General features: G+C 39.7%; 2 protein-coding genes and 1 long non-coding RNA gene across 3 annotated transcripts; all 3 read right to left on the bottom strand.

Annotated features, from left to right (window-relative positions):
• Window positions 1-2,516: 2,516 nt before the first annotated feature.
• Window positions 2,517-3,103, bottom strand: LOC123470311. The gene is made up of 2 exons (XR_006643947.1): window positions 2,887-3,103; window positions 2,517-2,823 (listed from the first exon to the last, which is right to left on the bottom strand). It is a non-coding gene; the product is annotated as an uncharacterized LOC123470311 (long non-coding RNA).
• A 61-nt stretch (window positions 3,104-3,164) lies between these two features.
• Window positions 3,165-3,940, bottom strand: LOC123470436. Its single transcript, XM_045170698.1, has 3 exons — window positions 3,618-3,940; window positions 3,406-3,549; window positions 3,165-3,336 (listed from the first exon to the last, which is right to left on the bottom strand). The coding sequence occupies exons 1-3, from the start codon at window positions 3,938-3,940 to the stop codon at window positions 3,165-3,167; spliced, it is 639 nt and encodes a 212-aa protein (XP_045026633.1).
• Window positions 3,941-9,660: 5,720 nt separating this feature from the next.
• Window positions 9,661-12,782, bottom strand: LOC116935557. The gene is given in 7 exon segments (XM_045170697.1): window positions 9,661-10,250; window positions 10,315-10,840; window positions 10,902-11,021; window positions 11,023-11,352; window positions 11,422-11,736; window positions 11,808-12,464; window positions 12,637-12,782. Coding segments are annotated over 6 exon segments (2,499 nt in total). The 5' UTR covers window positions 12,426-12,464; window positions 12,637-12,782.
• Between the last annotated feature and the right edge of the window lie 3,348 nt (window positions 12,783-16,130).

The raw sequence follows: 16,130 nt of genomic DNA, 5'->3' as shown, positions 1-16,130 counted from the left end.
CATTTACCCTTGCTCAATTCCTCAGCTTAACTCTCTGTTACATATGTAATACCATAGCCCACTGGATGTAATAGTTCAAGCCTGAAGTCTAGAACTGTAAAAGTGACTCACCCCTTCGGCGATGGGAGGAGCTTATTCTCGAATGGACACTAGCACCACCACCAAAGATTCTTGGAACTTCATTGAACAATCGTTAACAAAACAAAAAACAAACAAAACAGTTATTTGTCGTTTTAGCGTTTTGATGTTAGAGTTCTTTTTTTTTTGAAAGTGTTGAAATTGAAGACAAAAGTTACGGGTTTGGAATATTTTTCATTGCAAGTATTCTCCTGTTTAATTGAATAACAAGGATATTAGTAAACAAAAATTATTAAGCATCAATTTTATCTTGTCTTAATTATTTATTATTATTATTTGTATTAATTGCTAAACGTCAAATTACGAAAAGGCCCTGTATTATCAAGAATAAAAAATTTTCAATCCAAAAAGACTAATTATGATTCTTATTAGTAGTAGAGTTATCTTATTAGTTATATCATATATTTCAGGTATAGCATAGCTGAGTGGTTAACGCGAATAACAAGTGCATTAAATGAGAATTGGTATTAGGTTCAGACCCTATCTGATTCTTGACTTTTTTTTTCAGTGTTAGCACCATTTTATACAATATTTACATTAAATAAACGAAAATTTCAAAAAATAGTTACATTGCATTTGTATTCATACAACAAAGAAAAAATTTGAAAATAAACGTAAAACACAATTGTTATATATTAAGCGAAGTATTTGTAAAAACGGCATGTTTATATTTTGAAAAATGTTGTTTATCGACACCAGTAGAACGCGCTAAAGTCCATTCCAAGTTGGAGAAAAGGAGGTAGGGAGTGCGTCAAAACGATTGAACGGGCAAGATAGGGAAGCTCCAGGCTTTAACTATTACATCCAGTGGGCTATGTTACTAGTGGCTGGCTGGCATGGTAGTAGGGCTCGGCCCCGGTTCTCAAAAACCCGGGTTACCCGCGGATCGTCGCCAAGAATAGTTGCCGATGGGTAACGCGTTATCTATTACCCTCGACACATACGGTAAGAACAGAATTGATCTGTTCTCTGTATCAGCTGTTTACAAATTCTAATGGTATAATGTGATTTTTAAAAGTACTCTAACAGCTATTGTTTTCAACACCTTCGTAGTACGACGTGAAAATCGTAGAAAACTTTTTTTTAAAAGTGGATTAGAGACAAACGCCCTTTTTTTCTTTTTTCTATCCGCGTCTGTCACAAACAATCCGGCTATTCCGTTTGCTCCAACCAGTTCAAAGCGGCCGCGTCCTCATTTTGTAACCTCTCATCTTCTAACTTGTATCAGGGCCTTTAGCTTCGATGTCAAATTCCAGTTAGGGTAGACTAACCGGTTTATCAGTTTCCTGTAGGCACATAAAGTCTAGCGTCGCGTCAATCACACCCACACGAAACAGTCGCTACACAACTTGATCAAATAGACGGGGTAAAAACTAAATATTTAGGGCTCGTACGCAAAGCATCTAGAAAGTAAAACAGACTTGCTGTTGCATCAGGCGTGACCTCCTTGTTTGATAAGCGGTTACCAGTGACGCAATGAATGATGGATCGGTTTGATAACAGGCTCTGTTATGTAGTGTTATCTCTTTCAGCTAGTATATTTTGCCACGAACGTATATCTCAAATTGCGCAGTTTTCACACAATCGCAATTAGCAAATTACTGGATAATTAGCCGGTTGTTGCGCATGGGGATTGTGGTTTTTTTGCGCGAAGCAGTTGGAACAAACTTGTCTGATAACATGACCTCTATCGTCTATCCAACTGTTTTGAAACTTTAGTTTTGACATTCCCTTAAAGCCAACAAGAGACATTCCAGCTGCTTTGTGCAACAAACAAAAGCAACATCGCCATCTACTCGTCAGTAACAACAATTTAAAAAAACGATCGTGAATTCAAGCTTATAGTTTTGCAACACAATCCCAAAAAACGCAGATTTTATCGAGTCTAATTTTTTCCACTTAAACATAGGTTCTCTTCAAAAAAATTCGGTTGAATGGCTGAAAAAGTACGACCACTTTTATCGCGGTTAGTTCGGTTTCAAAGGTTACATTGACATTTCATGTCCGATGTTGGTAGAGGTACGCATTCAAACACCACTTACCAAACGCACTAATTAGAAAAATACCCCTTTCTTTTTTGCTCAAGGAAATTTTATCAAGTCAGAGATTCATTGACCAAGGCAGCGATTATGACATGCTGATACCGTTGCTTGGTGAAGGACTTCTTACCGCATCAGGTGAAAATACTTCCCCATTCTAAACCTTAAAACGAAAGCTCATCTCGTCTTCTCTAAAAAGATTAGGTTCTTAAAATCTTTTGGTTAAAGTGTATGGCATCAGCTGTGGTCCAGGTATGTTTTGCCGATCCACCCAGCAGAGCCCAATGGAACTTACGGCATTGTGGTGTACTGTGCTTCATTAAGGATAATACAAAGCGGTCCTATTATTTGAGGGTTTATTGCCTGGATAGACAATCTGTTATTTCGGAACAAGAGTTGTACAGCTATTTTGAACCCTTCAATTTCCCTCAGCAGCCAAACAAAAACGAATGAATCGGCGAGCACGCAAGTAATTTGTCCTTGCTATTTCAAGACGATTTGATGTGCTGTCACTAGGCACACTGTAACGCCTATAAATCCTTTCCCTCTGTGCATCACTCAATCCCGGAATGTCAATCTCTGGAACATGAACTTGGTTTTCCCTTAGAACGTCTTCCACGACAAAACCAATGGGCATTTCAATGTCCTGAACGAAGTAAAAAGTTAATTGCACCTATGTGCAAAGCTTGAAATCTAATATAAAAAATACCTGTTTGAGTTCCGTAAATTCTCTTCCTTGCTGCTGTAATTTAAAGAGACTTTGGAAAAATTGCTTATTGGGGGAAGTCCCTTTTGCTGTTCGCATTGAATGGCAATTCCAAGCCACCATCATCTCATTTAAAATGATCTGCAGCAGAGGAATAAAGACGACTTGGAGACAATAAATGTCTGTTTCATCGCCTACGTCCAACAAACCAGAGCTCTGAAGTTCCCTGGATCAGTGATCAAATATTATATAGCAGTAGAAATGTAAATTATGACGTCATATTACTGAAAGAGTAACTTAACAGGATGAGTGGCATCCTTTTTCACATCAACCAACATCCTTTCGATACGAGTGTTTCTGGTAGATTTCCCCGTCAAAAAACTCCCTCTATTTGGTCCTCTAACTTCGATCATGAATCGCCCCACTTCTATATTCTCTCCTCCGTGGTCGGTTCTAATTGTTATGGTTAATAAAATGTAATAATTTTGCTTAAATATAAAGCCTTAAACTAAATAATGTTACCTGACTCTAGAAGGACAGCCATAGTAACTGACTGCAGTCAAGAACACCTCGAGCGCTGTGCTTGCTCTATTGTTAGTTTTTGCTTCCATATTCATTACTGCGTGGGAATGTCCATCCACCCACCCAAAGATAATGATACCATAGCTATGATTTTGTATTACAAGTAAATACAACAGTTTTGAGTAGTACACCATAGTTAAATCAAATCTTACTCAATGAATGTATGTAGCCCATCACCATGCCAGACAGATAATGCAGCACGAGAGCTATATTCTCTCCTGGTCAATCTTGGTGGCCTTGGACGAGGGCCAACAGTGTTTTGAATTGCCTGTATGTTTCTTGAGCGTTGAACAAGGTCACCTTGTCCTTGTAGTCTAGCCCTAATGATTTTCTCCCCAACACGATTATTCTCAGCAGAGATGTCTGTAATTTTCTGCTCAAGGGAATCCAATGTGATGTTGCTATACTTTCCTCTAACGGAAATATCCATGTCTTTCATTCGACGGTAGAAAGTTCTAACTGGAGCATTGTACATAGCTGCAATTTCTTCCACACGGAACCCATGACCTTAAAGTATGGAGTCAAATGTAAATGTCAACTCCAAAACAAACAAATGAACACTTACTTTTCTACGAGAATCTTCCATTTCTAATAACAATGAGACTCGGTTTGGCAGCTACAAGGTAAGTGACCAAACAGCATGAGATCCAAAGGTTACTTGTTCGCTACCTTAAAGAAACAAGATTAGCTGACATAATTTAAACAACTAGCAAGAATATTCTAGCCCACTCACCTTTACAACAACCTGAGGCTAACACGAAAAAAAACAAACAAAAACCTTATAACTCCCTTCCACACCAAAACTACAGCGGTCAAAAAAAACAAAAACCTTATAACTCCCTTCCACACCAACACTTCAGCGGTCGATTATAATAGCAGAGTCATAGAGGGGGTGGTTCGTTCAATTAAGACAAAATATGGCCAGCAGAGGGACTCTTCAGTACCCCCATAAAAAAAAAAATTTTTCATTATAAAAAAAAAGTGTCTCATTATAAAAAAATTTTGGCAACATTATAAAAAAAAAGTGTTTCATTATAAAAAAAAAATGTTTCATTATAAAAAAAATTGGGCAACGTTATAAAAAAAAGTGGCAGAAACGGCGTTCCATATTCGAAATTGTATTCGAAATTATACAGTTTGGAGTTACATCGAATAAGAATAACGAATACGAATAAGGAAAATTATTATTCGACGAATAACGAATAAATATTCGAATTTTTGCGTTATTCTATTCGAAATTTTATTCGAAGGTTTTATTTGACAGAACACTGACCATTCGCACTGAAAACAAAAATCCCCGCACTGAACTTCCCCGATTCATTTATATCAGTGATGGTTAGCGGTGTCCCCGATTAGAATGTGAACAAAACATAAGAATGTGTCCAATGGGTAGGTCTTCTCGGCAAAAAAATTGGATCCGGTGGGTAACGGTTCTTGAGACTTTGTGCCACTACCTACCTGGTTTTCATGTGGGTAACACAATTTCGAAAACCGTTTCCATTACCCGGTTTCAAAACCCGGTTAGCCCCGATTTCCTACCTGATTACCCTGGTATTTCCCTGAAACCAAGTCACGCGCTTTGAATTTCCGTCACAAAAACTTTTTTTTGCTAATGTCCCTTTAAATTTAACTTGGCGCTTTGCAAGCCACCATTTTCCAAGATGGCGGTGGGTATACCCGGTTTGCCCATCAAATCCGCCCAGCCTACCCATTTTGGCAAATAGGCTACCCGGATCACCCATCGGCAACTATTCTTGGCGACGATCCGCGGGTAACCCGGGTTTTTGAGAACCGGGGCCGAGCCCTACTACCATGCCAGCCAGCCACTAGTAACATAGCCCACTGGATGTAATAGTTAAAGCCTGGAGCTTCCCTATCTTGCCCGTTCAATCGTTTTGACGCACTCCCTACCTCCTTTTCTCCAACTTGGAATGGACTTTAGCGCGTTCTACTGGTGTCGAAGAACAACATTTTTCAAAATATAAACATGCCGTTTTTACAAATACTTCGCTAAATATATAACAATTGTGTTTTACGTTTATTTTCAAATTTTTTCTTTGTTGTATGAATACAAATGCAATGTAATTATTTTTTGAAATTTTCGTTTATTTAATGTAAATATTGTATAAAATAGTGCTAACACTGAAAAAAAAGGCAAGAATCAGATAGGGTCTGAACCTAATACCAATTCTCATTTAATGCACTTGTTAGACGCGTTAACCACTCAGTTATGCTATACCTGAAATATATGATATAACTAATAAGATAACTCTACTACTAATAAGAATCATAATTAGTCTTTTTGGATTGAAATTTTTTATTCTTGATAATACAGGGCCTTTTCGTAATTTGACGTTTAGCAATTAATACAAATAATAATAATAAATAATTAACACAAGATAAAATTGATTCTTAATAATTTTTGTTTACTTATATCCTTGTTATTCAATTAAACAGGAGAAGACTTGCAATGAAAAATATTCCAAACCCGTAACTTTTGTCTTCAATTTCAACACTTTCAAAAAAAAAAGAATTCTAACATCAAAACGCTAAAACGACAACTAACTGTTTTGTTTGTTTTTTGTTTTGTTAACGATTGTTCAATGAAGTTCCAAGAATCTTTGGTGGTGGTGCTAGTGTCCATTCGAGAATAAGCTCCTCCCATCGCCGGAGGGGTGAGTCACTTTTACAGTTCTAGACTTCAGGCTTGAACTATTACATCCAGTGGGCTATGGTATTACATATGTAACAGAGAGTTAAGCTGAGGAATTGAGCAATGGTAAATGTGAATTGCCTCTCAGTCTGGCATTGCTTCATTATGTTATAATATGTCATTTATAAACTGTATGTAATTGTTATTTCGACCGCTAGAATGCGCGGGCATGCACTCAGCGCCGAAATTATTCCGATTAAGCCACGCTTCCCATTGTATCCCTATAAATTGCGCCCTCCCTCATTTTTCGCACCAGTTGCCGCTGAAGAGTCGTAAGAGTAAGAGCTACGGTCGGTAGGCTCTCGGGTTTTGCGACCAAGTGTCAAATAAACGAATTTGTATTGCCGCACACAAATACGCAATCGAAAATAAATACGAAAACTATTTTTCGAATATCGCCAGTGCTGCGAGCATAACGATGTAGATGCCAACTAAGAAGCCAGTAGGGTCTATATCCACATTCATTGTTGAAATAAGTAAGGCCCACAACTATAGGATTATAAGTAAGGGAGACCGGGGCTGCTTTGACTTTGGGGTTGAATGGATTTTGCATGTTTTGCAAAAACCAGTTGTTAAAAAAATTTTTTTATTTGTACAGCCTTGTTTCAAATTCCAAATAACTTGAGGGGATGAATTTTCGTAAGTTAAAACGCTTTTATTGTTAAGTTAGAACTAAATTTAAAAACATGTATCTAAAATTGTAAAATTTTTTTTAATTATTTTTAAGATAGTTTTTCTGTGTAATTAAGAGAAAAAATTAAAAATAGTAACACTTGTAGAAAATATTATTCTTCATTTTTCTATACTAATTGTAATTATACTGAGTGTCCTATTCTTATAGAAATTTGTAATTTTTTTTCAAAGATATTTTGGGGTTAATTGGACCAGACACTTGTGGGGTTGATTGGCAGCGTTTTCTGTGTTGAATGGGAGGAGTTGTGGGCGGAGCTAAGTTGACGTTTTGTTTGTGAAAAGCAGAGCAGACATTCAGTGTGGCAAAATTTTCCAAATATTTATCATTCATAAATAATAATACTGTGTTACTATTTGTCTTAAATTTATGTATAATAATCTTTTCATTTCTTGGTGAATGTCTACTTAAAAAGAAAAGGCATGAAAGAAGGATTTCAGGTGAACATAGTGTATTACTTATTTACTTGGTTGACTAATCTTGATTAGTTCTCTCGAGATCATACTTAGATGAAAAAACAACTGTAGCTGAATAAATACAATAAGACGGTTATGAAAACAAATTCCTTTTGGCTGCACGTTCGTATCTGGTTCTGTTTACTACAGAAAGGGCAGAAGAATTTTTTATCGACAAGTCATCACATTTATCTCCCTTCTCACAATTTTTCTTTCGTGTAACTTTAACACAATCATTTTCTTTGTTTTCATCATCTATGCATATATCTTGGTTGCCCTTACTTTTCACTTTCCTTGGTTTATTTGTCGTAGGTATTGCAAGTCCCTTTTTCTTAGCTTGAATGCGATTATGGTGATCTTCTATAATTTGTTTCTCTGGAGTTGATGTTAGAATTCTAGTTGAACCTACATTACACGCTTTCTTTTTCCTCATCCCAGTTTGTTTGACCATTGGAAATGGTTGAATTTGTTCTGGAGTTATATGGTCTAGGCTTGAGTTATCACTTGTCACTGATGAATTGTCTGTAGCAACAGAGTCGGGTAGTTCAGCAGAAGGAACTAATGTAAAAATTGTTGACAAGAAAGACACTATTTGAAATAGTTTGTAAATGAATATTACCTGCCAAGTCTGTTACCAATGAAGGTGCAAATCTTGATTGATCAATTGCATATCGGTTGAATGGATAAATTCCAGTAGATTTGAAACCGGCTATAATGTTTGATTGAGACATTTTTTGCTGGAAAGAGGGACGAGTCAATTCTGCAACTTCCTTGATGCTGATTCGTTGGCCAGGATGACGTTTTAACCAAGAGGCACGAAGGGCAGAAAGTGACTTTTTGAACGGCCCAGAGACGATGACATCTAAGATCGCGAATAAAGTCAAACAGCGAGCAATATCAATACTCCTGACCCTAAAAATCAAGGGGGAAAAAACCCATTTTATTAAGAAGACGCAATCGAAAATAAATACGAAAATTACTTTTCGAATATCGCCAGTGCTGCGAGCATAACGAGGTAGATGACAACTAAGAAGCCAGTAGGGTCTATATCCACATTCATTGTTGAAATAAGTAAGGCCCACAACTTTCAGGATTGATTATCCCGCAAGGCCAGATTACTGCTGGCGCAGAAGGTCAGTCGGGTCTTACGGGGGTGAGCCTGCCAGGATGTGTGCCTTTCTTTCGGGTAAACTTTTGTTTGAAGTAGCATTCAACGACTACTGCGTTCGCCGTTATCGGGCTTGCGCTAGTAAGTCAAACGACGGCTGTTCGCCTTTGTCGGGCTAGAGCACGGTCAATCCTGTTATGCCTTATCGGGCTTAACAGGGTAAACGGCCGAAGAGTATTACTCTTATGCGGTGGAAAGGAGTCTCCGGATGGCGGCTCGGTCACGGGCTGGCACGTCGAAGGAGGCGGCTGGCAAGCTGGAGGAGTCTAACGTTCGGGACACTTTCTGCACCGTTGCCGCGAAAAAGAGAAGTCAAGTAATCGAAGATTTTAGTAAACATTTCTTTTTTTTTTTGAAATGCCGAATGATTTAATTCAAATGCATTCGGCTCTACTTCAGTATTCCTGTAGACACAAGACCACTGATAGAACTAAATTTGGACCAATAGTTCCAGCTATTTGGAAAAGTATCATTATTTCAGACATTCTCCATGCGCTATTAGATTTAAAACTATTTTTCGCATATATTTCGTTATATTTATAGTTTGTTTAACAATTATGGATTCCGTCCGATGGGATCGGGCCAGACACTTCAGGCACCGACCTTCCTTTTCTGCCGCCGCTCTTCTCTGAGCCGACGACCCTTGATTGCAGTTATGGTGCAAATGTATCTTTCGGCAGATCAGGCATGCCAGGCCTCTGTTTCCATTGTTCGTCGTGGTAGCGGCCGACTCTGGCACGGGCTTCCCGCTACCAGTGTTCTGTATTTGAAAAAAATTTACGTATTTTTAAAATAAAATACATTTATTTTAAAATACTGGGGTTGGAAAATACAATTTCTCGGGTTTTTCAAAAATACCAAATAAAATAAAATACCAAATAAAATACAGTATTTTAATATTTATTTTAGAAGTCAAAAATACCAAATAAAATAAAATAAAATACAAATACTTTTCTTTTTTACGATCTTTTTTTTGTATACTTTTTTGTTTACAGTCAAGCTGAAGCTAGTGAAGCTACGCATAATATCTGGTGAGTTTGTGAATAGTAATTTTTTAGAAAAGGTAAAAGACATTTTTTATTCTTTGTTGGCTGGTCCAGTTTTGTTTATTAACTGATCAATCATTAAAAATTGAGTTCAATTCAATGAGAAATGAGATTCAAGTCATTCAACAGGCCACAGGGTTATTGATCAACTTTGAATTATGTTTGAGAAAAAGTAACTTTTCAAACAAACCAGCTTTAGTTCGCATTCGCTTTGCCGTTAAAATATCACTGGCAGTACTGAAAACTCTTTCAATGCTGGCGGATGACGCCGGACAACCATAGATATCTCTAGCAACACATGACAAGTAAGGAAAACGATGAGCATTTTGACTCCAAAATTTAAGTGATCTTGTTGGTGTTACGACACCAGAATTATCCTCCTGTTCCATAGGGAGGGTTTTCTCGTTCAGATAGACTTCGAATTCTTCGAGAATTTGAGAACTGCCAGCTGAAGGGGGACGTTCTGTAGCATTGATAGTGCTGTTACTGCTGTACAAATTCCGTTTTTTCTTGCTGGGTGTTGGACCACTTTCTTTATTAGTCGCTCTTTCGTCCTCATTTCCTTGATTGAGAGTGCGAGATGCATTTTCACCGTCCTTCAGGTTTGAATATCTTGACGTCAGTTCAAATCTGACGCTATCTAGGAGAGCGTACTCTGACATTGAAGTTGTAGAGATCCAGCATTTCTTGAACCGGGGATCTAGAATGGCACCTTTGGAAAAGTCAAATGTAATTAACATGGGAAATAGTTAAGTGTGAATAACTCGGTTTTTTACCTAGCACATAAAAAGTGTCTTGTAAGACAAATGACATTCTAGATTCAAGCGATTTTTTGAGAGCCTCAGCCAGATCTGCACAGTGATTAATTTTTCCGGCCAAAGGGCTTTTTGGATTGTTGATAAGAGTTCCGTCGTCTTCTTCCCGTGTCAAACTAACTTTATTTAGTAGGTCCAAATAAGCAGGGATAACGTTTCCAAGTGTCTCGTAATCGGCCTGTAGATCATCAGTAGCCTCTTGAAAAGGCTCTAAAATCAGGACTAACTCTTTCAGAATAGCAATCATCCTGCTCGTCATACGATTCGATTTGTCTTTTGTTGCATTTAACTTAGTCTGAATCAAGGGGTCGATTTCTAACATCCGTAGCACCCCCTTAATTGAGTAAAATTGTGAATTCCATCGTGTGACATTCTTGGCTGGAAGATGTAATTTTGTTGCATTATAAACCATTTCGGTGTCATTCACACTCCTGCGCACCGCACTGATGATACTAAAAGCTTTATCCATGGCATCGACTACAGCTTTCTAAAAGAATTTCTGAATTAGCATATAATTTTATTATCAATGTAACAAATAGTATCCTTACGTTGATTGCCTTGAGCCCATCCTTGATTACAAGCTGTAATAAATGTGCAATACAATGCGCGCGAAGATGTGTTGATAGGAGAATAAGAGAATGCATAAAGTCATTGTTGCTTCTTCCAAAAGTCAAAGAAACTATCTTGCAACGACTTTTCAACCTCCGTCATTTCTACTTCTTCCTCTTCATTCATCTGATCGAAAACCTCGTCCATTTCTTGACATGATAACTGAATATCATCAATTCTACCCCACAAAGAACTATCGTCGTCAAGCTCAATTTCGATTTCCACCAAACGTTCGCTATCTGCGATATTGATTGAGGGATTGGGATCAGGCTCGGAGCGCTCGACTTGTTCAACCGATGACTGAGTGAGAGTTTCAGACTGATTGGTTGGGAATTTTATATTAAACGCGCGTATCATGTTACTTCCTCCGTCTGTGATGACTCGAACGATCTAACAAGAAAAATCTGTAGTAATTATCCTTGGTCTTGGAGAAAATAGTCTTAAATTATATAGATTTACCTTTGAAATTGGAATATCCCACTCCTGTATGACATCTTCATATTCATTAAGAATTGCTTCACCAGTATGTTTCCCTTTGACTTGTCTAATTGATAAGAAGCACTTGAACGGCTCATATGTTTTCAATACTCCAGAACAAGTAAAGCCAATGTAACCGACCATACTCTTACATGACCAAATATCTAGTATTATAGATAAAGCCGTGCAGGATGACAGTTTCTTCTTGATGTATTCTTTAATTTGTTCATATCTTTGTGGTATGAGTGAGTTTCTCATTACATAAACCGAGGGCAAATGGTAACCAGGAACTGCCATCTAAAAAAAGTAACACATGTTAAATGTGATAACAACAAACTGAGGTTAGATTAAAACTATGAATATGTTACCTCAATCCATTCACGAACAGTTTTGTTTGCTAAGATGTTAAGAGAAAGATTCCCTTCGCTTACAACTCGAGTGAGCCCTACGTCTAACTGGTTTTTTCTTGAATTATGCATCGTAGTTTGAACAGTGAAAGGCTTAATTGAACCTTGATTTCGAACTGTTCCTGGTGCTGTAAACTTTTGCCATTCTTCGCAGTGAACTCTTGAACAATGAGTTGAAAAGTTGGTGTAAGCTTGTTTTGATCCAGAGAAAAAACGTTTATCTTGACAAAACAGGCATTGGGCGTATACCTTCTTGGTGTCTTCTCTCCAGTTAGTAAAAAATTTCTTACGCCAAGAGGGCCAGCTTTGGATTGTAAAGTTTGAGATTAGGTTACCAGGTGGTGGTTTTGAACTTCCACTTGAGTTGGAACCAATTGTTGTATTTGATTCATCTTGCTCTCCTTCATTCTCGTCTTGTTCTTCACTTATGTTACTATCCTGTTCTTCTGGGATATTTTCAACTTCTTGTCCAACATCATTGTCGAGCTCACATGATGGATGTTTGGGATTGTTCTTTCGAGGCCTTCCTCTCTGGCCTTTCTTGGTTGGTATAGGCTTATTCATTTTTGGACGCCCCATTTGCTCGATATCATGAAGTCTTGAAGGGATATTCTAGTTCTAGATCAATTTAAAATAACATATATAGTCAACAGGACTCAACACCCATGTCACAATTTATGACATGGAAAACTTAAAAAGATTATAATAAATCAAATCAAACTTTGCACTTATACATTTCTACAAGATACCCCTATGTAACAATAAAAGTAAAAATATATTACCACTTTACCAGTGATAAATCACAAAATTAGTACTTCAGACTTCAGAGTCTTCAGTCAGTAGGATAAATTGTATGCAGTAAAATTTTTAAACTGTTGAGGTAGGTCGTGCAATTTTAGAAACGAGTCTTATCTTGCGTCTTATCGTCTAATAATGCTTGACATAATGACGAGGCACTGTTTTGTTGTCGGCTGCTAGTGAAATTCTTAAATACTAAACAGTAGGAAAAGGAAGTAGAAAAGGTCGAAAATTGACATAATTTTTTTTTAAATCGTCGAGTATTTTGAGTATTTTATTTGAGTATTTTAATAAAAACGCAGAAAATACCAAATAAAATATAGGGGAAATTAAACAAAAATAAACGCTGAAAATAAAATAAAAAATACCGTTTTTATTGTATTTTATTTGTATTTTATTTTATTTTATTTGACAAATACAGAACACTGCCCGCTACCACTCGACGCCGACGTCTCGTCTCCCTCTGTAAGTCTTATTTCCCTTTGCAGGGCTTTCAAGATCTTTGAGAACGTCGGTTCATCGTCCTCCCACCTATCTCTCCACCGGCTAACCCACGCCCTTGGAAAGGCCGCCAGTAGGTCCGGGGCGAGATAGGTTTGATGGGTCCTTGTGTCTACTCCAAGGCTTTTAAGCGCCGTGACGCTATTTGCCAGCCCATCATGGAGTTTTTGCCACTGCGAAAGAGCGGAAGTCTCGCTCAATCGAGTGTTTGTCATCGTTTTTAGTTCCGCCAAGTAGTGCTTTTTCAGCCTATCTTGGTCTCCGAATCTATCCGTCAGTAATTCCATTGCCTTGCGATATTGATTCGACCCGTATTGCAGGTACGAAATCGCGTCGGCAGCCTTTCCTTTCAAACAGCCCCGAAGGTACTGATACTTTTGCTCATTTGTCAGCGTGTTGTCGTCGTCGTAGGTCGCCCAGGCGGCCTTCCAACTCCCCCACGCTGCAATGTCTCCACTGAACACCGGAAGGAGTAACGCTGGACGGTTCACGAGTGTCGTGGTCGTTGGTGTAGGGTCTCCTTTCGGAGGCTCCGCCAACTGTTCCAGCACCGCTATTTCACCCAGCGCCACGTATAGCTGCTCGCGGTCACTCGTTCTCTCATCCGCCGTCGAGATTCCAGCCAGCTTCCGTGTTATTTCCGCAATTCGGTCATGCCTTGACTTTGCCTTGAGTGTATTAACTCGGCGTTCTTTCCTGTCTCTCGACGTTCTTACAATGTGTCCGGCACCCATCAGTTCTCCCATCAGGGTGTCTCATTCCGCCGTCAAATCATCCCTGGTATCACAGGAGATGTTTATTATCGACGCTCTACTTGCGTGACGGCTTCTCGCCGTCACTGCTTCTACCGATGAGTCTCCCCCCGTCTCGGGGGTCTCCTCTAGCTCTATTACTTGTCCCCTCCGCAGCTCAATAAGGATGTCGTCCTTGTGTTTTTTCATTGCCTTGGAAGTTTCGAATCCGACTATTTTCTCGAGCGAGCACGTCATGTTTGCCCTTTGCTGGTTCATCTCTTCTCTTATCGTCTTCATCGCGGGGTCTATCGCCGTCGACTGTCTCTGTTGGAGCTGCAACTCTACTTGTGGTAGTAACACGCCAAGACGGCGAACTTCCACTTCGAGCGCTCGCACCCTTCCATCGATCGTCGCCAGCGGACCATCTTGTCTTTCAATTGCGTTCTGAACTTCTTCCTCCTGAACTTCCCTTCCTCCCTTTTGGACGAGGGCTTCTTTCTCTCTTCTGAGGAGACACGTTTGATGGAGGTATAAAGCTGTCTCGGCCGCCTCCTTCTCCTTGCGTTGGGCGATGAGAATGGCAAGTGCGTGCTCCTCCTTTACTTTATGGACAGCCTCGAATTCGGCTCTTTCCTTCTCGTTGAGGAATTTGAGGTCGGTATCCGCCGGCCGGGCGTAGGGAGCGAACCTGCTGGATGTTGAAGATGCCTTTGGTTTAGCCGGAGCTGTAGTGGGGCGAGGGAATGGCTCCCGTAGGCCCAATCGACGAAATACTTCCCTGGGCACAACGCGGTCCAAGCCGACCCAAAGCGAATGGAGGTTGTTTTGTTCAAGGGCTCTCTCGAATTGCCGGTATACCGACTCTTCGGCCTGCGAACGGATATTGTCCGACACTGAAATCAAAGAGAAAAAAACAGAAAAAGATTTTTAGTTTGTTGAATTTTTTCAAAGTCCTTAGTTTTTATCGAAAAAATTGAAAATTTTCTAAGTCCCAGCTGAAAAATATTATTTTTCGGCTGAGTCCTAACTTTTTTCAGAGTCCGAAAAAATTTTGTTTTTTCGAACTTTGAAAATTTTTTAAACAACGGGATTTCCGGTTCGAAGGACCAATTCCAGGATTGATTATCCCGCAAGGCCAGATTACTGCTGGCGCAGAAGGTCAGTCGGGTCTTACGGGGATGAGCCTGCCAGACTGTGTGCCTTTCTTTCGGGTAAACTTTTGTTTGGTGCCGTAGCACTTTATTCAACGACTACTGAGTTCGCCGTTACAGGGCTTTCGCTAGTAAGTCAAACGATGGCTGTTCGCCTTTGTCGGGCTAGAGCACGGTCAATCCTGTTATGCCTTATCGGGCTTAACAGGGTAAACGGCCGCAGAGTATTACTCTTAAGCGGTGGAAAGGAGTCTCCGGATGGCGGCTCGGTCACAGGCTGGCACGTCGAAGGAGGCGGCTGGCAAGCTGGAGGAGGCGGCGGCAGGCGGACTTCTGACCTTTTCTGAAATAGAACGGGTTACAGGAAATGACTTGACTTGACACGGGCAGTTCGGTGAGAAAAGTGAGTGTATTAACATTGCACGACGGCCCCTTATATACACAGAAAACTACACCGTTGTCTTATTTGTCCGGTCGTCCGATCCTGGAATAGAGGGCACCGCTGCTGACGATTGCCGGTTATCGATCAGTAAACTTCTCGATAACCCTGCGGGAACTAAACCTAAATTCTGGCGGAATGAACTCTGCAGACTCCGCCTCAATGAGTTCAATCCTCACGTCGTTCATTTCACCCTCAACAGGTGTCTCCATATATATGGAAAAGACCTCAGCTAGTTCCAATGTCACAGTCACGAGCTCCAGCCTCCATACTACGGCTCTTGCGAGCCGTAGGCCGTCTTAAGTCACTTGCTTCCGCTAATGGGCTTCCTTACCCTCGGTAGCGCGGCACTCCACCGAGGGTGACTCGTCTGAGTCAAGCCTTCTTCGGCCAAAGCGTTGGCACCCGGACGATGGCTGTGAGCTTCGTCCGTCGGAATTTCCGACAACAACTATAGTATTATAAGTAATGCAAGAAATTAGAAACCACAAACAGTAAAAACATTTTATGTGTTTAAATTTATACCTGGAGAAAGAAGACAAGCACGCCCAATGTAAAATTCATCATCCTAGTGAATCTTTCTATTCCCGAACCACAGTCGTCTAAGACTTCGTCCGGATCTGGGACAAGCTGTGAATTTTTTGGTTCGTCTTTGCCCATC

Source organism: Daphnia magna, linkage group LG3, assembly GCF_020631705.1.
Source record: "Daphnia magna isolate NIES linkage group LG3, ASM2063170v1.1, whole genome shotgun sequence".
NCBI classification, from domain to species: domain Eukaryota; kingdom Metazoa; phylum Arthropoda; class Branchiopoda; order Diplostraca; family Daphniidae; genus Daphnia; species Daphnia magna.
The sequence above is the reverse complement of the archived record's forward strand: the minus strand, read 5'-3'. Positions and strand labels throughout refer to the sequence as shown.